Consider the following 24,773-nt stretch of genomic DNA (forward strand, 5'->3'; position numbering starts at 1 on the left):
AGCCCACTGACTGACAAAACTCACTGTGACAGCCCAAATTAGCATTACAGGACTGGCAAGGGGCTTAAACTTGTGTAATATTCAAAACCCATAACCTCTCAACCTTAATAACTTACCCTTATTCTGATGCAGGCTATTACTGTGCCCTTGAGACTGCGTTTTGGGTGTATATCAGTGGTTTTACTAAATATGCCTCTTCTGATCCTTTAAAACTGGACAGAAAGGTTGATCAGGACCTGCAAAGATTAAAACATTCCATTTCTGAATTAAAACAACAGTTAGATTCCCTTGCAGAAATGGTTTGTTTTGTTTTGTTTTTTCTGTTCCCTAAAGGCCAGAATCTTTTTAAAGGAAATATTCAGGAAGCCTCATGGTGAAAATCCCTATTTTTGCAATGGAAACTACCTTGTTTCTTAGCAACTAGGGGAGCCATTTGTAGGGCATGTACAAAATTGGAAAGGTGTAGTCATCTTATGAGATGAAGTAAAATAAGTCTGGCTTTAGGTACAAAACTGTTGTTTTATGTTAATTGGTCAGTAATTAGAAAAGATGTTTCCACTGTCAGGAAAAAAAAAACTAAAACAGAGAATATGACATAAATTAGATCATTGATACTATTCTTTGTTCTTTGGGGCCCCTAACTTACTATTCTGCTCTCAGCACTGACAGGGCCGTTAATTCTCATTCTGATTGAATTAACTGTGGGTCTCATGCACCTTAAACTACATTACAAATTAATTCAGTAAACTAATGATCCTTACAAACAACTGCAGGATGAATACAATACAAAATACCTAGACTTTAGTAGGCTACAAGATCTCAGCACAACTAACTCCATGGTGCAAGGACCAATCAAACTTTAAAATCAGCCTGCCAAGACTAAATCAAAGTTCTTTTTTTTTCCAGAGCTGGGGACCGAACCCAGGGCCTTGCGCTCGCTAGGCAAGCGCTCTACCGCTGAGCTAAATCCCCAACCCCTAAATCAAAGTTCTAATCCATCAAAATCCATAGTTCTGGAAAAGTCATTAAATGTGCTAATCTAAATAAGCTAATTTTGACTTTTATAATTCTGCTACTGGTTGGTTACCTGTTCTTGTTAACTGACATATATCAACCCAAGACATGATTTTGTGCTTTAAAGCTCACCCTGAGAAATACTGAGGGCTGTGATTGGATTACCAACACTCAATGTAGTCTCTGAGTTTCGAATAACAACTTTCTATTGGCTTAAACCTATTTCTAAGCAGTCTTCTCTAGTTAATACCCCACCACACTTCCACCACTGAGATTCCCTCAAATTCGTGAATGTAGCATCTCTCAGATCCACAAATAATAACACACAAATATACATGACCTTATTCAAGGGCACAAAAAGGAAAGTGTGTCTGTTCTCCAAACTTACCTCTTTCTATGGAGAATTTCAGGGGTGATTACAGGAAGCACTGGGATGTGGTGTGTGTCTGGGCCTCTGCTCTGCTTCATCTGAAGTTCTGTCTGAGTTGGCTTCTTTTTATAGTGCAGGGCTTCAGTGAGTCAGTTAGAAATTAAACTTGTTCCTGGGTAGGGCATCTCACAACTTTCTACCTTCTACTCTTAGAAGGTGGGGCTCTAATCCTAACATAGCTTGGTAGGCTAAGAATATCAAGGTCTGCCTGGCCTTTGTGAAAAGATGGTGTTTAACTAGAGGAGTGAAAGAAAGCAAGCAAACAAAATTGAGGAAAGATACCTCTCCTGCTGTTTGCATCACAGATGAAAACCCAATTTAGCCCAAGCTCTGTTTCTCTAGTACAATCCTAATAATCCCCTGTAAGGAGAACATATCCTAAGCAAGCATTGTAAGTCACTGTGGTGAAAGCTGCTAGTACCACACTGAAAGGGAATACCAAGGCTAGAATTTGTCTCTCATGACTTCTGATCCTCTGTTCTAACATTTGGCTCATTACAAAGTTTTTACAATTTCCTGATTTCCAGAGTTTTGGATCCTAAGTGCTGAAAGACCACCAGGGTGGGGAAGACCCCCACTCAAATCTCAAGACAACGCAACCCCCCAAGAACTCATGAGAAACCGGTCTTGATGTAATAAACAAGCGGTGTATTTGAGGAACCAGAGCTCTGGGGACGACAAGTATCTCACACAGGAGACAGAGGAGTCGACCCCGAGCCCAATTAGGGGAAGGTATTTATAGGGAAAATTACATAGGCAGTTGGCAACAGTCACGCAAAGCAATTTCATTGGTTTGTAACTTGGGCTCAGTTCAACTCTAGGCTACCCTGCTTCTGGGGAAAGCTGACCCTAGTTCTTGTTTTTTTCTCAGGACTGTCAAGTCAGGCCTTATCGAGGCCAGATGGTTTGTGGTGGCTATAGCCAGGCTATGTCCCCAAAACATGTTATGTTATTCTTTGTTGTGAGGTGCACTTGTCCTCACAGCAGGGTCAGTGGGGGCTAGTTGAAAATCTTTATTCTTTCAGTGCTTCAGTGAACATTGTCAAACCCTTCACAGTGGAATTTGACAGAGGGCAGGAGTGATCCAGCATGTGTTTTAGCCTCTAGAGAAGACAGAGGCTAAAAGGAACTTAGTTCTATCAGCAGAGATAATGCTATCCTTCATTTTAGAAAAACATGATGTTTGATGGACATGATGTGAAAACTAGTCTAGGGAGGAATTACAATGTGTGGGCAAAAAGTCCCTTCCTTTATGGCCTGTTTTCTCTCCTTTTCTATGTGTTGGTTTCTGCTTGTGTGCTCAAATATGTGTCTTTTATCCTATTCTGCACCCAAGCTAGCTAAGTACTTGAGAATGACCTTTTACCCCAATTTTATTGCTTTTAACACCTGACCTGCCTTACTACTTCAAGCAACCAATTTGTTTGTTTGTTTGGTTGGTTGGTAGCTTTGGTTGAAGAAAGTCAGGGGCCTTTAATCCCTGCACACACCTTTAATCCCAGCTATCAGGAAAGAGAGGTATCCAGATGTCTGTGAATTTGAGTCCACCCTGGACCACAAATGAAGGTTGAGGACAACCATGGCTAGGTAGACATACGATCTCTCAAAATAAAAGAAAACAAACAAAAACAGAAGATAACAAAACAAAACAAAACGAGTGTTTGAAGTAGGGAGGCTGCCCTGGAACCCCAGCACTGGGTAGGGGAAGCCATAGGATGTAAGTGCATGATCAGTTCAGATCATCCACTACTTCTCAGTGAGTTTGTGAGCAGAGTAGTTGAGAATGACCTTAATCTTTTGGCTTTTACTTTCTCCGTGCAGAGTTTCTAGATCTTACTTCTTCAAGCAACCTGTTTGTTTGGTTTCTTGTTTTTTGTTTTGTTTGATTGGTTGGTTGGTTGGTTGGTTGGTTGGTTGGTTTGGTTTTAAAGGTGTCAGTGGCTTTTAATCCCTGTACAAGCCTTTAATCCCAGCACTCCAGGAATGGAGGCAGGTGAATTTGAGGACAGCCTGGACCACAAATGGAGTTCTAGGATAGCCAGGGCTACACAGACATAAGGTTTCTCCAAGCACAACAAAACAAAATAAAACAAAATAAAATGAATATTTGAAATAGTAAAGCTGTCCTTGAACCCCAGCACTAGGGAGGTAGAAACCATGGGGTAGGAGTATAATATCATCCTCAACTTCTTAGTGAGTTTGTGAGAGAAGTAGGCTACAAGGTAATGTATGGCAAAATCAAGCAGAAACAAAAAGTGTAGAAATAGAATTTTTAAAATATTAAAATAAGAGAGAACAACAATAACAACTGAGAGGCCAAACATACTCTGTTGTGAGACCAGTCTCCATCTTAAAACAAAACAAAACAAAACAAAAACTAAGACTTTGACCTACAGCAGAACAACAAGCTCTACCCACCTACCAGAAAGAACCTCAAGATTTGTACTTGGCCAGAGTTACTCTCTAGGTAGTTGCTAAGAACAGTTAGTCAAAGAGTATACTGATTGATACAAAGGTACTTTCAGATCATTTGTAATTGTATATGGTTTATGCTTCAGAGCACCCACTTTTCTGCTTACAGTAGACATTCTATTTGATATTTGTAAGGCTGGGCACCTCATTCCTCACCCCTTCCCTTACATGCCATTTCCAATAAAACCATATCCTGATAAGATTTGTGCCTGCCTCACCAAACCATCCTGTGGGCTAACAGGGAGTAAGACCAAACTCTTTGTAATGAAGAGACTCTGATGTGGCTAAATTGATAATGGCTCCTTGGTGGTCTTTCTGGATTCATGAATGTTTCCTGGCACAACAACAACAACAACAACAACAACAACAACAACAACAACAAAAATAGCAGCAGCAGCAGCAACAGCATCAACATTTTTATAACATAATTTAAGTTCCTCCCAGAGCACAATTTTCACTTCACTTTTATCAGAAATCATGTTTTCCCAAAGCAAAATACATGCCCTCTCTGCTGACAGAGATGAGCTCACTTCAGCTTCAGACATACCCTGTTTGCCTCTTATTCTCTGGAAGAGTCTGATCTTATTCACTACAGTATTTGGGATCCAAATATCTCTGAAAATCAGGAAATTTTAATGGCTTTGTAATGAGTCATATATGAGAACACATGATCAGAATTTATGGGAGATAAATGCCAGGACCCAGACCACCCCCTACAACAATCCTTCCACAGTGATCCTCACTTAGCACCAGGCTGTGTGTGCCTCTGAGCATGGGCCTTCCCATCTCTCTCATATTGCTTTATGATGGAAAATCATTATAGGTTCCACTACTGAAATAAAAGAAGGAAGAGAGGGATACTGGCTGGTTTTGTCTGTCAACTTGACACCAGCTGGAGTTATAATAGAGAAAGGGGCCTCCATTGAAGAAATTCCTCCATGAGATCCCGCTGTAAGGCATTTTCTCAAGTAGTGGTCAAAGGTGGGAGGGCCCATTGTGGGTGGTGCAAACCCTGGGCTGGTAGTCCTGGGTTCTATAAGAAGCAAGCTGAGCAAGCCAAGGGGAAGCAAGTCAGTAAGTAACATCCCTTCATGGCCTCTACATCAGCTCCTGCTTCCTGACCTGTTTGAGTTCCAGTCCTGACTTACTTTGGTGATGAACAGCAATGTGGATGTGTAAGCTGAATAAACCCTTTCTTCCCCAACTTGTTTCTTGGTCATGAGATTTGTTCAGCAATAGAAACCCTGATTAAGACATATTCTCTCTCTCTCTCTCTCTCTCTCTCTCTCTCTCTCTCTCTCTCTCTCTCTCTCTCTCTCCTTTTTTTCCTACATTGCAGCATCAGGACTATAGTTTACCCCTTTAACCACTATTCTGTATTGCCACCTCCCCTTTCCCAGGATCAACTCATTTTTTTTCTTCTTCTTTCTTTTGTTTTCAATTTATTGTTTTTATTTATTTACATTGCAGATGTTGCCCCTCCCACAGTTGTATGTCCATCCCCCCCTTGCTTCTGAGAGGGTGCTTTCCCCCACCCCACTTCTGTGAGGACTCTGGTCTTTACAGGAATAGGACATCCACTCCCACTGAGGCCAGTCCAGAGAGTCCTCTGCTATATATGTGCCAGGGCCTCAAACCAGCTTTTGTATGCTTCCTGTTGATGGCTCAGTCTCTAAGAGCTGCCAGATATCTAGGTTAGTTGAGATTGCTAGTCTTCCCATCCAGTTGTCATTTCTTTCAGCTCCTTTAATCCTTTCCCTAATTCCTACATAGGGGTCCATGATTTCAGGTCAATGATTGGTTGTAAGTAACTACATCTGTCTCAACCAGCTGCTGTTAGGGCCTCTCAGAGAAGACATGGTAGGCTTTTATTGGTAAGCACATCATAGCATCAGGAATAGTGTCAAACCTTGGTACGCCCAACCAACATGAAATAGATCCCAAGTTGGGCTGGTCACTGGACAGCCTTTCCTTCAATCTCATCTCTATTTTTGTCCCTGGAGTTCATTTAGATAGGGACAATTCTGAGTCAGATATTTTGACTGTGGGTTAATCACCAGGTTACTCCAAGTGAGGACCTCTCTATCTACTGGAGATGGTCTCTTCAAGTTCCCTCTTCCCACTGTTGGGGTAGAAATCTCGGCTCATGTCTGGACAAACCACACCAGGCAGACAGGGTTCCACTTGGAAAGGTTTAAAGAAAGAATGAGACAAGGGGTGGGGGGGAAAGAGAGAGAGAGAGAGAGAGAGAGAGAGAGAGAGAGAGAGAGAGAGAGAGAGAGAGAGAGAGGAAGAAGAAGAGGAGGAGGAGGAAAAGGAGGAGGAGGAGGAAGAGGAGGAGGAGGAGGAAGAGAAGTAGAAGTGAAGTAGAGGAGTAGAGGCCAGCCATGAGCATGTGGAGAAAAGAGGGGAGGGGAATGGGGTGAAAAAGGACAAAAGGGGAAGAGGGGAAGAGCAAGAGAGAACAAGAACAAGAGAGTGAGGAGGGGGCAACATATTGTGAGGCATACCTGGCTGTTGCCAGGTACCTGTGGGGCAGAGCATACCTAACTGTTGCCAGGCAACTGTGGGGGTGGAGCTTATACAGAAATCTAAGAACCCCCATTGAGTCCTGAGAGCCTCTTATATCCCAGGTCTCTGGGACTTTCTAGACTGTACCTCCACCCCTGCTCCCCCAGAAGCTTCATATTTTCATTCATTCCCCTGACCCTCTGGGCTTCTTTCCTGTTTTCCTCCCCATACCTAATCCTGTTCCTGTTTGCCTCACCCCTCCTTATCCCCCTTTCCTCTCCCACACATTCCCTCCTTTCCTCTGCATACCATGATTATTTTCTTGCCCCTTCTAAGTGGGACTGAAGCATTCTCACTTGGACCTTTCTGTTTGAAAATCTTGTGTTGAAATTACAGACTGGAATATAAAGCCCATGTAAGATGTTGAGAGGGCTGAAATCTGTGGAATAATCCAAGCCTCTAGTAAATTAGCTGGAGTGTTGAGTGGAATAACTATTGGATCATTTTTAAAATACAGTATTTTCATTAATTCTTTGAGAATGCCATATATGTATACAATGCACTCTTATTGTGTTCACTCCTTGTCATCCTAAATCATTGCCAAACACTCCCAATTTCATATACTCTATATTTTTATAACCCATAAACTCATTTTTACTGTTCATATACTTACTCATAGGTGTGTATGGTTTACACTGAGGCTTGATTGACCTACTAGTCACCATGCTCTTATGGAAAGTTGTCTTTCCCTGCCCCAAAGCCATGAACTGTCAATAGATCTTCAGTTAGGGCTGGATTCTCATGAGGACTACCTTCATGCAAAGATGTAAGCTGGCCTAGTTGTATGTCTTATGCGGACAACCACAACAATTATGAGTTTATGAGTGCAGTGGTCCTGTCATACTCAGTAAGTACTGTTGTTCTCTAATCCTCTCTCACATCTGTCTATTTGATTTTTTTAATCCTATTTTCCAAGATATTACCTGAAAGTTGCTACAAAGGGAAAGGATATAGATATCCCATTTTAACTGGACATTCACTCATTCTTTGCACTTTGGTCAGTGTGATAACCACCTTCACAGTACACAGAAATTTCTCTGATGAGTTCTGAGTGGTGGACCTTCTTTGGGCTACAGATATATGAATTTAGAGGCAAGTTTGACACTTTATTCACTTATCAAACTAGTGGTATTCTTTATATCCATGTGTTCTGTAATTCTCTGTCTAGATTTCTGCCATAATTTGTAGCCCCAGGCTTTCTATAGTACAAGTGGTTCTCAATCTGTGGGTAACCACCATTGGAAAATACATATTTCCTCTGGTTTTGGAACACATAATCATAATTTACTTTTGTTGTTACAATTTTAATATTGCTACTCAGCAGTGTCTCATTTACCAAGACAATTGGATATATGTGTTATCCAATGGTCACAACCCACAGTTTGAGAATTGTTATTGTAGCATGAAATCATAACAGAAAGTAGCTGGTTACCTACCCCACTCCCAATAATAGCTGTGCTACTAATGTAGCAATAGGAATAACTTACTAGGAAGGTCACTGTTGAACATCAGTGTTCATAGGTAGGTAATGGTATTAACAACCTTTTTCCTTGGACATCCTGAATGTGTCTGAAGTGCTATAGAATATACCCAGCAGGGATACATCTTGGTCAATATGGACTTAATTTCTCATGTTCCAGCTCCATCGTGTGGTATATCCAGCCAAAATGTCTTGCCATGAAGTTCTGGTTGGTAACCAAGAACAATGGCAATAGTCTGAATTGTTTTGGGAGGGGGATTGTTTCTCCAGATACTCAGACCAAAAACTCAAAGGTAGACATTTCACATATGGCTTTTTAATTGGCAACAAATGGCTCCTAAGATGAGCATAATACTCTTTATAGGATAAGCCCAAGTAAACGCTCACACAGATATGCAAGCAGAGACTTTCCATATTGATTTTCAGTCATTCTTAATGTTAGTTAGTATCTCTGCCCATCCTTATCTATTTTCCTAGTTTATCTAATCTCAAGAAGTTTTGTGAAACAATCAAAATATAACATGAACATAATTTTTTGAGGTTTTGCATATATAGTTATATATACGTATAGTTATATATATGAATATATATACAAATATATATATAAAAATACATATAAATCCTTGTTAACTCTGTGTTGGAATTTTTAATATAAATTTTGGTGTACAATTTATCTCTTCATGATTACTTATGCATTTTAAAGATGAATAACTTGTGTCATTTGACCTTAAATATAGACTTTTATTAAAAGATTGATTTTTGTAGATAAAAATAGAATGCGCATGTGTCAAATTGACAGTATTGACTTGTGATCCTTACACTTCATTGCTGATATGACTGTGAATATATTTCAGAGATTGTCACTTGAGGACAGAAATCCCACTTTGACTCTGGGTCATACCATCTCATAGGCAGATGTAGAGTCTTATTTAAAAGGGCCAAAGAAAAAGAATGGAGCAAAGAAATATATGTCTGTCTTGCTTTCTTGTGAATTTAATGTTATCATGTAACTTATGCTCCTCTCTCCACAAATCCATCTTCTCACTGTTACTACGTTACAATGATGGACAGAACCTTCAGAATGTGTGGTTAAGAAAACCTTTCCTCTGAGTTGCCTTTGACAGGTATTTTGTCTGAGGTACAGGAAGCATAAGTAAGACATATATAAAATGGTTCCAGCATAAAAACTGTTGACCACACATGATGAAGCAGTTATAGAAAGCTTGATGTTTTCAAATAAGTTTTACCACTGTACAACAGATAAAAGAACATGACAATATACGATAGTAAAGAGATGACCAGGGCTCTTATCATACTTGGAGGAACCTATCTCTTACCAAAGCAGGGTAAAAACAGAATAAAACTAGACTTCATATTCATGATAAGAACAAAGGGACAAAATATGGGAAAGGATATTTCAATAAATGTAAATACATTTACTCCCCAGAGCACTGGGTATTTGGAGCAAGTCCGTAAGACAGTCAGAACAGAAGAGAATGAGTAAGAGATGACAAACATGCACAACAAGATGAGGATAGTTTGGGTGGCTCTGTCTTCAGGTGAGACTTTTAGAAAGTGCTGAGTACTGTGTACATGCTTGACTTGTCTCTTATGTTTGTAGAGGATATGTATCATGGAGACACTTGCACAGGCCATGAGACTCAGACACAGGACATCAGAGAAGGACAGTAAGGACATATATAGTACAGTTGTCATACTGCTAGAAGGAAACAATGAGCAGTATTCATAACTCACCCAGTTAGTAGCATTTTTCTTGTAACTGGGGCCTAACACTCTTGCTGGAATAAAGATGTTTAGAACCAGGTGCACAAGCCAACTGACCGAGCAGGAGGGACCAATGTACTTGGTTGCTCTGTATTTAAGCTTCATCCACCTGGAGTTGCTGATGCTGATTATTATTGCTTGGAAACAATTCAGTAGGCACATGGCATAAAGGGACACTCCCCTTGTTATTTGAGAAATATACATTATCAATTTACATCCGATGTCATCTAGAAAATCCTTAAATCCCAAATCTGACATTGTCTGTGGAATGCCTTTTGAGATGATAGACAAGCAGTTGGCAAAAGTCAAATGCTCTATAATCAGGTCTTTGGGCATTAAATGCTTCCCAGTGTGTATTAAAATGATGTAATGAAATAGTACTGAGGAATTGCCAAGCATTCCCACTGTAATCTGAGAGAAGAGGAAAATTCCCATTGCAAAGTTTTCAGAAGACATTTTCATTCTTATTTTAAAAAGTAAATAGATTCATTATGTTCCAAAGACTCTGCAAATTTATGTGTGTGAATTACTTCCCAAAGCTAACTTTAAGAAACATTTATCACTTTTTTTGTATTTATATGATTCTCTCACTGAAAACAATGCTTATAAGTTTTGTCTTTATAAAGTAGATATTCTCTATTATTTCAGTGGAATAAAAGAATGGATATGTTTACCCAAGTTTAATGTTTTCTCTGGATGTGGTTGTGTGCATCTTTAATTTTAGGACTCAAGAGACATAGACAGACAGTTCTATGAATTTGCAGCTAATATAGTCTAAGGGAGTAGTTTCAAGACTGTAAGGCTATACACAGACAAAACCAATATAAAAACAAAGCAGTATAAAATCCAAATAATAAGATTAATATGTTTTTTCTTTTCTATCTTTTTTTTTCTAAGGTCAATGTTTTAGGGTCTATTTTGAAAGAAAAAAATTAAATGTAAAATTCACATGAAATAGATTTCCAAATTTATCAAGAAAAACAAAATATTTAAAAATCATATTTACAGCGAGTGGAGAAAAAGAATATTGTATTTTAAGATTTATCTTATTTTTAAAATTTTATCTTATTTTTAATTAAGCCAACTGACCAAGCAGGAGGGACCAATGTACTTGGTTGCTCTGTATTTAAGCTTCATCCACCTGGAGTTGCTGGGCCTGATTATTATTGCTTGGAAACAATTTTGTAGGTACATTGAATAAAGGAGCATTCCCTTTTTTATTCAGGAAATATGCATTTTCACTTTGCATTCAATGATTTTAATTAAGTGTATATTTGGGAGGTTGTATGTCAGTTTGAGTGACATTGGAAAGCAGAGGCTTAGTATCTCTTACAGCTTGATTCATAGATGGTTGTGAACCAGCAGGAGGAACTAGGACTGACCACTGATATTTGGGTCTTCTCACTCTAAAGGATTGTTGAACAGTTTAGTCCACGAGGACAGTGGGAGCAGGGAAGATGAACAGGGGTTTTAGAAGCCCTGTGAGTATATATGGTAAAGGAGCACACTAGGACCAGGATGCAGATCAACTTTACCTAGGATGATTGAAAGCTTATGAAGTTTGGGGAGACTGTGGATAGGATCATCCAGGATTTGGCAAAGGCTGGGGACTAAGAGTACCTGAAATGCCCCATTAACAAGGGAAGTATTTCAGGAATCTCAGGTACTGTTAGCAGTTTTCCCACACCAGTACATAATAACAGCAGTATGCACTCTTAATAACTCACTCATCTGTCTACTAACAAGAATATTTAAAACTACAATTAGGTTTGGAAAGACCGAAAATATAAAATAAGTTGAACTGGATTCATGACTTGGATAAATTTCCTACAAAGAATCAGAAATGTTCAAAATGTGTATAAAAAGTTCAAAATCATCAATAATTAACAGGATGCAAAGAGAGATAATCATAAACAGATGTTATTCAAAACAAGTTAACAGACACAAAAGCAGGTAGTATAAACTCTATAGGAAAGTAAAAAGTTGTAGAAGCTTTACAAATTAGCATTGTTTTTATTCAATAAAATTGAAAAGTAATTACCAAGTTTCAATTGTGCTGTTACTGTATCTCCTACATGTTAAGTCACTCTTGTTAATCATAATAACAAATGCTATACAAGGATCTGGGGACATGAGAGGATATAAAGTCATACAGGGAATGGTCCTTGGTAAGTAAGAAAAATAAAAGAGGGGTCAGAAGTTCCACGCTGAAGCCCTGCTAAGTCTCAGCAGTTCTCAGGAAGATCTCAGGAAGTCACAATCACTTCTTTCTTGAATATTTGTTGTGATTCAGTGATCAGACCTTCTGATCCTGAATGACTTTGTGTATACCTGCAGAAGGCAATTATGTCTTATATGCACAAAAATTTATGTTAAATTACTTTAAAGATGAATTAATAAAATGATAAGACTCTCAGAGGAAAATGGTAGAAATACAAGATGTAGGTACAGGCAACAATACTAATAGCACAGGAAATGCAGCATGAATTAACAAGTAGAACTGCAGGATATTAAAAGCTATCTGCAAGTTAAAGAAACCACCTGCCAAGGAGAGATATAACCTACTTAATAAGAGAAAATCATTGACTTCTGTACTTCAATAAATAACTTAAAATTTAAATTGTATAAAGTAAAATAAAGATTAAACTGCTTCTTCTTTCTAGTAAAAAAAAAACAGATTGATGAAATGGGAAAGGATTTATTTAAGGATAAAATACAAATGGGCAGAAAATAGTTTTCAAAAGTATTCAACGTATTTACCTATCAAGGATGTGTAAATTGCAAATACTTTTAATTACAAATCCTGTACACCTCTAAGAATTATTAACATCAAGAGAATGGACCACAACCACCATCACCAACAAAAAAAATCGTTGAAGACAATATGGTGTACATAAATTTGATGCACTATAAAACATAGGTAACAAGAAGAGACCCTGTGTTAAATGCTATCATGAGTTATATTGCTGAATGATTCTATCTAACTGTTGTGACTATAGGATCAACTGCAAATATACAGACCCTTAAATGATGAGGGCCACCAAGACTAATGTATGTAAAATATGTAAAGGTGCTTTCTACCTCATCTGATGACCAGGGCTCATCATGGAAGGAGAGGCCCAGTTCCCAAAATAAATCTTCAAATCTTCATACATGTATGCTCTCTTAGCTGCACATGCCCCCCTTCCCAAACAATAAATGAATTGTGTAATGCAAAAATGTTTTTCTTTGTTTTTGGAGCTGGGGACCGAACCCAGGGCCTTGGGCTTGCTAGCCAAGCGCTCTACCACTGAGCTAAATCCCCAACCCTGTGTAATGCAAATTTAAAAGACATTAGAACAAAGATTTACAGGGCCACAAGAAGATGATTATGGTATTGAGAACACAGAGTTTTGGGTTTGCGATGGAAATACTCTGGAGCTCAGCTGCAGAACATTTAAGATCATTTTTGACATGACTGAACAACACACTAACAACAGGTAACATGATTAAAGGTTGTAGTTTGACATTAGTTCTATCTTACATATAAAGGGATTGTGCTTAATATATGTGAAGTTCAGGTTATGTTGCATGGTACACAGCTATAATGAATGCAGTTACATAAAGTCAAAAACTTTCATGGGCTCCTAGGATACTTACATTGCTTTGATGATCACAAGAATAAGATCATATTTTGGTCTATAAGGAAGAGGTATTGGCATATTAGATATGTATATAACATGGTAAAGCTTTGTTTTTGTTGTTTTGGTCTTGGTTCCATTTATTAGTAGCAATTCATGATAACAGACAGATATATGATATCTCCTGAAAAATTAAGACAGAGACCATGACAATAAGACTAAAAAAAGCCAAACATACCTATGTCTCTTTTCCAGAAGTGGACAGGAGTGCATGAACAGGCCTCATCTGACAAGAGAACTATTTGTGTATGTTCTTGCAGATAACATGTGACCATGAGCTGGAAACATACAACAAACAATTTTATGGTATATATATTGCAATGTAGAAGTATTCACAAAAATATATCATATTTCAGACCACCTGAAGTACTATGTAATAAATCATAATCCTCACATGCATTTCTTACTCTTATGCAATTCATTTGACATAACTACTAATCTTGATGATTCCATAAAATTTATTTTCCTAATAGAAAAATCACCTTATAATTCTATCATTGATTTAAAAATTTAACTCACTAGTATCAGTGTTTTCTCCCATTCAATATTTTAATTCAACTCTTTAGACATAAATATAGGAATTAGCATTTTGCAGAAGTTTCCGAATTGGTGAGTAGAAAAACAGAATAAAATTATTCAAGTTATTTATGGTAGGATTGAGATGTAGATCATGGTATGTCCAGCAATTGCAGGGCCCAGAGTGTGATTCTCAATTTCATACGTAAAAAAAAAATGAAGAATCCAAATAAATCTTCCCTTGAAACTCTAAAAACTAGGGAGAGACATACAAAATGAGATAGAGATAGTGTGAGAAAGATGGAGACAGAGAGAGAGAGAGAGAGAGAGAGAGAGAGAGAGAGAGAGAGAGAGAGAGAGAGAGATGAAAAAATGGAGGCTAAGAGAAGGGGGAAGAGAATGAGGTGGTATCAATGATAAAAGAGCTAGGCAGCAGCTAATGGGAGAAACAGGATTCATACAGTTTAGGGAGGCTTGCAGACAGTCTACTTTGCTCTGAGTATCCTTCCTTCCTTCCTTCCTTTCTTCCTCCTTCCTACCTTCATTTCTTCTATACTTCCTTTCAATAGAGCTTTGGAACGAAATTCTTAATATAAATTTTAAGTACAACCACAAGTAAGAGAGGCAAATAGGAAGAAAATAAGATGCTTCTATGATACAAGTGTGGCTTCTCTAAAACCTGCTTTCTAATGTCTTTAGTTCTTACTACTCCTATGTTGTGGTCACTTACCTCAGTGTTCGATGACACCATTTTGGTAGCTGTTACCCTGAGAAGTGAGTTTCTGTTGAAACTGGTGAGACATTCTCCTACACTTGGAGGTTCATGATCTCATGGTATTCTTTCCCACAAGATTAGCCACTTTAATCTTAGTCCTAGAAACATGATAACTTCATCTCCACAAGAATTTGAAGTAACTTTCAAATACCTTCGTCCTGAGTTCATGTCCGAGAAGAAAACACAACAAAACAGTTAGTACAGGTTACACAAATAACTCCAAGGAATCAATTAGGGATCAGAAGAGAACTTTTCTGCCGATCTTTGAAGCACAAAGTGTATGGCAGAGAGGCATTCAGAAGGAATAGGGATTCACTGCTATTAAATTATAGGCAAGTTACATGGCATTGCCTCTAGAGAGCCTTTTCCTATCACCCAACATCCTAGAGAGTTTCAGCATCTCAAAATTGTTTGCTTCCAAAGACAAGCAGGGAAAAGGGATAACTGAGGTGCCTATTAACTTGTCATATCAGATCCAAGCTGCAAGACTCCCACAACATTGCAAGTTCTGCTTACAAAGTACTGGCTCCTCTAAGTAATACCCTTGACATCTAAGTTAAATCTTTCTAGACCTGATCTTCCTTTCCCTTCTCCCAGCTTCTCTTTTCTATAAACCCAGACATTTTGTCCATGAGGCTTTAGACTCTTGTTTCTTCTCATGGTCCTGCTTCCCTTGGCTCTTCTCAGGGCACATTTTTCCTCTTGATTCCCTTGAAAAGACACTCCTCTGTCCTCAGTTCTTCTCTAGCTTTTCCTTATTGTCCTCTCCTGACTTAGTTAAATGTACTGGCCATATCTATTGTCCTACTTTCTGTCTGTGCTCTGGACTCTTCTGGATACCTCTGGCTGTTCTGTATGTCATATCTACAACAAAAACCCTCCTCTTCAAACATAAGTTGGTACAGCATGTCCACATTTTATTTAGAAAATTCCAGGTACTGATGTGGGAGAATAGAGATACCATGGATCTATATGTTTTGCATCCTCCAGGTCAAGGTTTTGAAATAATTAATCCATGTTGTGTGTGTCACTCTTTGTTGGCTTCATGCAGTAGAGGGATCCATTGATTGCATTAAAAAATTTATATCAACAGTCAATGGCTAGATACTGTTAGTGCTAGCTCTCATGAATGATTTTTGACTGTGAATAAAATATACTTTCCTAGAAATGTTTAACTTGTAGTTGAAAAATTGAATCAAAAACAAGAATGATTTCTGATTTTGGAGAGGAAGCAGTTGAGATCACAGAAATCACTTGTTGGTTAGCAGCTATCCCAGAGTTTCCTTACCCTCTTCTTAGCTTCATGAATATTAGACATATAGTTGGTATACATATGTACATATGGGTAAAACATTCATTCATATCAGTATAAAATTAGAAAAAATGATAACTATGTACTGGACAGCTTTCTCTTTTGGAGTTCCATCAGCAAGCTCACTCAGGGTCCTGACAAGTTTGAGGTGCTTAAATCACAGAAATTTAGACTTCCTGTGCTATCTATTCACGAAAATGAAAGGTAAGTGTGTTTAAAATTCTCTTTCGCTCCCCCCAGAGAAATATTCCTTTAAGAACATTTTAATTCTAAAGAATTAATAAATAAGGCTATATATCTATTTCTCTCTTATTGACATAAATCATTTTATATAAGGTATGTTTTTTCCGTTACATAAATTTATGATAATTTAATTAGATAAACTATCTGAAGACCTATGTAAATATCTAGTTTTATACTAGGATTTGAATACTAGGGTCTTTTAATGTATATACGTGTTGCAGTAACCTCTCCAACCCGAATCGGCCTGAACAAAGAAAACGCAACTCGATTAATATGAAAACAATCTAGCGTCTAGATTGGGCAGATCCACCCTACACTGTCCTATTCCTCGCTCCCAAATCCCTCATCACTTGCACCTTTTGTTTGCCAGGTCTCCAGCTTCTGCTTCTCCCCGACTCCTCTCTCCTCGATTTTTTCCTCTCTCCTCCTCCTCCTGACTCCTCCCCTCTCGCTCCCGACTCCTCCCCCTCTCCAAATCTCGAGCTCTTGCCTTTATTTTACAAATTAACAGAGAGAACTCCAAGGCAAACCACAACATGTATGTGGTAAAAGAAAAACATCAGAAAAAAGGTATTATAGTTTTAAAAATGGGCACTATCAAGTGGAAGCTGTAGATACATGATAAATCATATTTGCATCTATCAGGAAAGCAGTCTAACCTAGTAGGAAGTAGCCTGCACATTTTAGGAGGTGGTCCTATTACACATGACCATGTTTTACTGTCATATTTAAAAATACAAAAAAATAATCAATGTGCCCTACTCCATCTATTTCTTCAGTCTGTTGTTTCCAATATCTTGATATGACAGGAAAGATACTCTACTGGTATACACTTTGGGAACACAATTTTGTCCCATAGGGAATGGCTCAGATTGTAAACAGTCTCTGAGTATACAATGTATGTATTTACTATTCTTTAGCCTCTTTCCAACAGACAAACTGTCATTTTCTTAACAACTGTATATACACATCACCGTCTAACTGAAGGTTTCAAAATTAGTTTCAAATCACTTTGCTTTAATATTATCTTAGACGAAACCCAGGGCCTTGTGCTTGCTAGGCAAGCGCTCTACCACTGAGCTAAATCCCCAACCCCTGGAACTTTCTATATAGTCCAGGCTATACTTGAACTCACAGATGTATACTATCCTCACCTGAGTGCTGGGATTATAGGTGTTTGTCATTATGACTATTTTTTTTTTTTACAAACATTCTAATTGTTAGGTTGAATTTTGTCTTCAGAAGTTCACATGCTGACGTCTATATCCCAATGGAAATAGTACGATTTCAGAAAGCTGAGAGATCTCAGCATAAAGGACACAACCCTAAAAGAAGGTTGGAAGCTCAGAGATTAGAAGTCTGAAGTGTAAATTTCTCTAAGATTATAACACTGAAAATTTGGAGTGTTGAAGCTTCAAATTCCACTTCTGGGAGAATAAAAAATGCTATGTTCTTAGAATGGATTATCCACAAAGTATGCCAAGGATTAAAAAAGGGGGTAAAAAAGTATAGTTTTTCTGTATTGATATTCATTCCTATTGATGATATTCTGTATCTTAAAAACTAAAGCAACATTGGTCAGAAGAAACATTCTTATGAAAACATTTGTTTTCATGAAAATACATAATACCTATTTCATGGTGTGTCACTGTTTTTTTCTGCATGTAAATTTCATGCATGGAAATCTCAACAATTGATTGTCACAATTAGAATTATTGGAGAAAACCCACTGGCATTTAATCCCACCATGCAGGTGAAGGAATTTGGTGCATTTCTGTGAGTTTGAGGCCAGTATGGACTACAGTATTTCCAGGCAGCCTGGGCTACATAAGGGGAAACTTTCTTAAAAAACCAAAAGCAAATCAAATAGACAATCAAAAGGGATGCATGAAGAACTGAAACAGCCCTGGATTTACTCACTGTGGAATAACAAAGCATAGGATTGGATTGCAAAGTCAATTGCAACTTCTTGGTGAGTTTGCAAAAATAAGCAAACACCAAAACAAAACACAAATAGATAAGAAAAGTAGAATAGGGAACAAAAACTTCTTTCGGTCACTCCATTTTAATTTCTCTCCAGACTTCAGACCTGACATCGTGTCTACAAATCATCATGTCTCCCACAAAGGAAGTATATCTCTCCCTCCCCTCTCAGAGATGACCCTGGTCCACCCTCTGTCTTTTGTATACCCTGCCTCAGACTCCTCCTTGGTGCTTCCTGTCCTCTATCAAATTCCACTACCAATCGTTAGAAGTTGTTCATTGAAGCATTTGGGATCCAATACTCTGGAGAAATCAGGAAAAATTTACAACCATGGAAGGAGCCATATGTGAGAACAGGATCACAATTCCTGTGAAATAAATGTCAATTCCAAGACCACTCTCCTGTAACATCCATCTGCTGGGCTGCACACTGACTCCCAGGGCCTGTTTGGCTCTGAGCCTGCCTGCTCCTGTCCCGTGTTATTTGCTCACAGGAATGCTTTTCAACTCAAGATCTGCAACACTGTGTACACAGGGACTGAGAACTTTTAATTGACTTTCCACCAATTACATATCAGTGCAAACTCCTGCAAATCACAGGAGCAAATGCAATGGGAGTGCTTAGTAAGAAATCATCACTGTGAGTCCTCAGTGTTACAAGGAGGCACGCAGAAGGCACAAAGAGCCAAGGCTAACTAAGAACAGGAAGTTGCCTCATGCCCTTAAAGAATGGAGGACATCTGAGAGACTTTTCCAGTGCTCAGACATTTTTAAAGATTTCTTTAAGCTTTGAAGAATAGCAAAATTGAGAGTTGTGAAGAAAGCAAATGCAATAAATTACCTTTTCCCCTTTCTTCTAGTCTGTTTATAGAAAAAAAATGGATTAATTTTTACTCTGAAGTTGTCATTCATTCTTTATAAACTCTACTGCTCTCCACACCATGAAAAAAAGGAACTTACATGAATACTTAATGTGTAGCCTCTAGTTTGGTGTTATTTTGCTCACAACTTCATTGTAAATAGGTAACAGGGACTATATATGTTTACCTTCATACAGTTAAGAGCAGATCATGAATATTGGAGTAATATATTTAAACTATATTATATTGATTATGCTTTGAAAATGGCAGGTGTGTTTAAATGTACTTAGGATCGTAGTGACCTGCTAAGTCCTGTAAATTCACTCCCACATTCCTAAGTCTACCACCTTCATATCACCTATTATTTATAACCCCCCAAATCAATTTCTTTTGACCACACACTCATAGATTTGTGAGACCACCTATGGGAACTCTGTTGGCTTACTAGTGGCCACATCTTTATGGAAATCTCGTTTTCCTTGCCACAAAGACAGGAACTGTCCGTATCTCTTCAGTTAGTGCAAGTGCCTCATGAACCCCTCTCACATGCTAGAAAGTTGCCTGGCCAGGTATTGTGCCTGTCTTATGTAAGCAACCATAGCTGTTGAGAATTCTTGAGTGTAGTGGCATTGCCAGTAGTAGTCAATAGACACTGTTTTCCTGTTACTCTACATGACAATTGGCTCTTACACTGTTTCCATTCTTTTTCATTTTAGTTGAAACTCTGGTGAAGGAATGGTTTTTGAGGGCGCCATCCTGTGGTAAACAACGGTACTTTCTTTGCATGCACCTGGCATCAGTTGGCCGTAATATGCTAATGAGGGAGTAGCACCATGCTAATGAGGTAATTCATGCTCCGCCAATCCCTGAAGGACAATTAGCATAGCCTCAGCCTGCTATCTATATAAGGCGAGCGCTCTTGCTGCTTGAGGTCCCCCTGTCCCTGTTCAAGAGAGCTGTACAGTAAAGGCTTGTTCGCAGAAGAATCCTGTTGCTGCGCGTCGTTCTTGCTGGCGAGACGTTGGGCGCACTACAGTTTAGTTATCCCATTTGTGACTTGGCATTACAGAGTCACTCATTATCTGCAATTTGGTCAATGTGATAACCACTTGCACAGCAGAGAAACTTCTTGGATGAGTTCTGAGTGTTGCACTAATATATGGCTGTAGATATATGAATTTAGAGAGTAATTTAATAATGTGTCCATTTAGCAAAATAATGGTATTTCTTGTACCCAAGGGGCCTGTGAATTTCCCTATCATGGTTTCCTGACCTAATTTGCAGCATTAGATTCCTGTAGAGCAGTGTTTCTCATCCGTGTGTTACAACTATCAGGAAACACATCTTTCTGATGATCTTAACAATCCTGGGCCATAAATTTATCTTCATTGCTACCTCGAATCAGTAATTTTGCCCCTTTGTGGACATTATAGATGCTGAATGCTTGCCTAAAAAATGAGTTGCTCTATGATCCATACTGTTGCAGCATATGTCATAGAGAGCTTACTGCATACATACCACATAAAATACACATTATATCACATAACCCCAATTTAATTATTAAAATTAGATCATTTATTTCTATTTAACAACATTACATCATCTTTTATCACCGTTAATATTTTCATCATAGTGGTGCAGTTTCTGAAAGAAGAAAATACAATAAACTTATGTAAAATCTTAGTCAGGAATATCTAATGTTAGCAACCTTCCTTCTTTAGAATATGTTTACATTTAAATTGTTGAAAAGAGGAAGAAGAAGACAAACTATTGTCTTAAAGAAAATAAAATATGAGAGTAAAATCCTCATATGATTTGAAGCTGGATATCATGTTATAATTTGTATAATATGCAAATAAAGTTTACAGATAATGCATTAGACAAAATAATCGAATGAGTGGAGACTAAAAACATGCTCAGTTTCATTCAACCAAAGATAAGGAAATTATTTTCTGTCTTGTGAAAAGGTAAATGGAAATAAAACTAAAGATGTGATAACTGAATGAAACAAATGTAAAAAAATAGATAGATACAGACCCTTTAAACAGACTGGAGGGTTGCACATATGGTTTGGTGGTATCAAAATTATTTAGAAAATAATAAGTCAATGCCTCATAAAAATGTCATCAAAAGTCAGATTTTGAAGCCCCCTTCAGATTCCATGTTATATATGTTATGTATCCCCATGGAGGTGTTGGACCATTTAGAAGGTCAGTGGTATGCACATGGTTTAGTGGCATGTGCATATTCTAGGGGATTGAAGGAGTCCACAGCAGGCATATTTTTCTTTACATGAAAAGAGTGCTTTTCTTGTAGAAAAACTTATTATAAATTAAGTACCTTATTAATGTAATTCCTCATGAGAAAGGGAGACTCCTAGAGGTATATTTCACTGAAAGTGTAAAGATATGCAAAGAACACAATTTATACTCAAAATATTTTAATGCACAAATTTTGTAGAAAGTGGATGTCACAGCACACGGAACGATATAGGAGTAACATGAACTGAATATGTCACAGGGGATGATGACAGTTTTAATTACTTTATATTTTAAAAACTATAATAAAATACCTAGTGATCAAAACACATGACAAGGGAGTTTGTTGAAAGATGACTGATTTTTTTTTTTAAAATTGGGAAAAATTTAACAAGCATCAAATCCATTATACATCGATAATGCAATACTGAAATTGTGAAATTTTAAATATTGTTTTCTCAGAACTTGGTGATTTCTTTTTCCTGGGACATGTGGAGACAGAACTAAGCACTCACGTGGCCAGTGCAGATTTAGCTGACACTCACGTCTAAAGAGCTGTTCACATTTCATCTCTACAGTAAGGTAAACCATGAACTGCTTGTATCTGAATCTCAACACAGTTTTCATGAGACAACTTATAGGAATGTGGAATATTTGAGGTGCAAACTCAGAAGCTCTACACTGGGATCCTGTTTTGGTCAGCTTTAACTCAGTACATTGATCTTGAGGGTGCAGCAAGTATTTTCTTTCCTATTTCCTTTGAAAAATATTACCGCGGTAAAATTGGTTTCTTCTTTAACTCTAACTGGGCTGTTTCTAAGAAAGATTATCAGCTTTGTGGTTGGCTTTCCACTTGGTAAAAATCTATCAAAAACATCCTATCATAATTTGTAAGGAAGAAGAATTGTTTGTTAAAGGCTGTAGGGTCAGGAAAGAAATCGCACTTCTTAGCTCTCTAAGCACACACAGAGAGTAGCCGACAGGTGACCCCACTGTGCTCACTGTACAGATGAACACGACTTGTCTACTTCTGTTACTTCCAGACTACTGGCAAGCGGAATGAGCTGTACTGCAGGAATTTGCTGGTCCAATTTTGAGTCCAAGGTCCTTTTTATGAATTCGGCCCACAGATATCCATGTCCCAGACAAAATCAGTTCAAAAGACGGAAATCAGGGCAAAGACTCCATAGCATAACAATTGCATAGCATATTTCTAAAAATATAAATACACTTACATCCCATAATACTGAGCTTTTGGAGTAGCTCGTAAAGATTACACATATAGAAGAGATTGAGTAAGAGAGGACAAATGTGCACACCAGGATGAGGATAGTTTGGGTGGCTCTGTCTTCAGGGGTGTACTTTAGAAAGTGCTGAGCAGCATGGATATGCTTGACTTGTCTCATGTGTTTAGAGAGGATACAAACCATGGAGAAACTTGAGCAGGCCATGAGATCTACACAAGCCACCAGAGAAGCAAAGTAAAAACATAAACAATGCAGTTGCCACACATCTGGAAGTAAACAAGGAACAGTACTCAAAACTCATCATGGTAGTAATATTTTTGTTGTAACTGGATCCTAACACTTTTGCTGGAGTCAAGATGTTTAGACGGTAGATAAGCCATCTGACTAAGCAGGAGGGACTGATACACGTGGTAGCTCTGTGCTTAAGCATCCTCCTCCTGGAGTTGCTGGGACTGACTGTGATTGCTTGGAAGCAACAGAGTAGGCATGACATACAGGGACATCCCCTTATAATTTGGTAAATAAAAATTATTAATTTACATCCAATATCATTCAGGAAATATTTAAATCTGAACTCTAACGGTGTCTCTGGAATGCATTTTGAGATAATAGACAAGCAGTTGGCAAAAGTCAAGTGTTCTATAATCAGGTTTTTAGGGATTAAATAAATGCTTTCCAGTGACTGTCAGAAAGACATAATAAAATATTATTGAGCAAATGCCAAGAACTCCAACTGTAATCTGAGAGAGGAGGAATATTACCATTGTCAAGTTTATAGGAGTCATTTCATTCCTGTTAAAAAGGTAAATAAATTTATTGTGTTTAGTACCCTGGAAATAAATTGAGTGCCCATTAATTCATATAGTTAGTTTAAAAAGATAGTCATCACTTTCTTGAATTTATATATCTCTTTCACAGAAAAATATTTAAGTTTTTCTTTATATAACTACATATTCTCTGTTATGTCAATGAAAAATATTACATATGTTTACTGAAATTTAATGTTTTTTCCTGGATGTGGCAGTGTATCCCTTTCATCTTAGTACTTCAGAGACAGGAAGACAACTCTATGAAGTTGAAACTAATCTGGACTATAATACAACTGCAGGACAGTTATTGTTACATGCAGAGAACAATGTTCTCAAAAAAGCATAAAAGGGAAACAAAGAATTAATGTACTCATTTCTTTTGAATTTAATGATTGGGATCAGTTTTCAACAAAAGTATGTTAAAAACATGCCATTATTATTTCTGAAGTTCAAATGAGAGAGAATAAAAATTCATCATGAGAAACAACAGAAGATATCTGAAGCTAATTAATTTGAAAAAAACCTAAAATATAAATCAAATGAAAAATAGGTTCATGATTGTCATATTTTTAATAAATTATTCAGAATGATCAAAATGCATATGAAATGAAGCTCAATTTTACCAATAATTATGGGAATATAGTGATGGTATGCCAATCAGAGTAGCAAAGAAAGATCATTATGTACCTTACAAACAGTCAAAACTTACAAAAATAAAAGCAGGAATTTACGGACTGGGCATTTGGAGATCTGAGAATCCTAATTCAGAGTTTATGGAAAGTAAGATGTCAAAGAAACTATATAAATTACTATTATTTTTTAAACAAAATTGAAAATAATCACCAAGTTCCAATGCAGTGTAATTGCATCTCTAACAAATTGAGGCAGCAATTCTTGTTATTAATAATGGCAAAATTAGGACTAGCATCTGGGGATATAAAAGGATACAAACCCAACCAGGAAGTGACCAGGGTGGAATAAGGATAAATGAGGAATCTTCTTTTCCCTGCCATTGTCCTGCAGAGTCTCAGCAGTTCTCAGGACGAATTTACAAAGAATCTATGTTCATTCTAGAGGTTCATCAGTAGATAATGAAAGTGTGCTATGTAGACACAGTGGGATTTCCTTCATCTGAAAAGGAAATTAAAATCACAAAATTTTCAAGAATTTGATGAACTTACAAAGAACTGAGCAAGTTAACACAGACACAGGGGAAAAACACATATTCTTTCTGAAACAAGAACATGTATCACAATGTCCATATGTTAAGTGTTAAGAGAAGGTAGATATGGGCTACAAAATCAGAAAAGAGATCAAAGGTAAGGCGTAAAAGAGATA

General features: G+C 37.6%; 1 protein-coding gene and 1 pseudogene across 1 annotated transcript; both read right to left on the reverse strand.

The window, feature by feature from the left end:
• Nucleotides 1-9,293: 9,293 nt before the first annotated feature.
• Nucleotides 9,294-10,214, reverse strand: LOC116894524 (vomeronasal type-1 receptor 4-like). Its single transcript, XM_032896224.1, has one exon. The coding sequence runs from the start codon at nucleotides 10,212-10,214 to the stop codon at nucleotides 9,294-9,296; it is 921 nt and encodes a 306-aa protein (XP_032752115.1).
• Nucleotides 10,215-22,530: 12,316 nt separating this feature from the next.
• Nucleotides 22,531-23,390, reverse strand: LOC116893425 (annotated as a pseudogene).
• Between the last annotated feature and the right edge of the window lie 1,383 nt (nucleotides 23,391-24,773).

This window comes from Rattus rattus, chromosome 2 (assembly GCF_011064425.1).
Source record: "Rattus rattus isolate New Zealand chromosome 2, Rrattus_CSIRO_v1, whole genome shotgun sequence".
Classification (NCBI taxonomy): Eukaryota; Metazoa; Chordata; class Mammalia; order Rodentia; family Muridae; genus Rattus; species Rattus rattus.

What these genes read in the sequence shown, in the direction of transcription:
- LOC116894524 (XM_032896224.1), bottom strand. Translation starts at nt 10,214, where the DNA reads ATGAAAATGTCTTCTGAAAACTTTGCAATGGGAATTTTCCTCTTCTCT.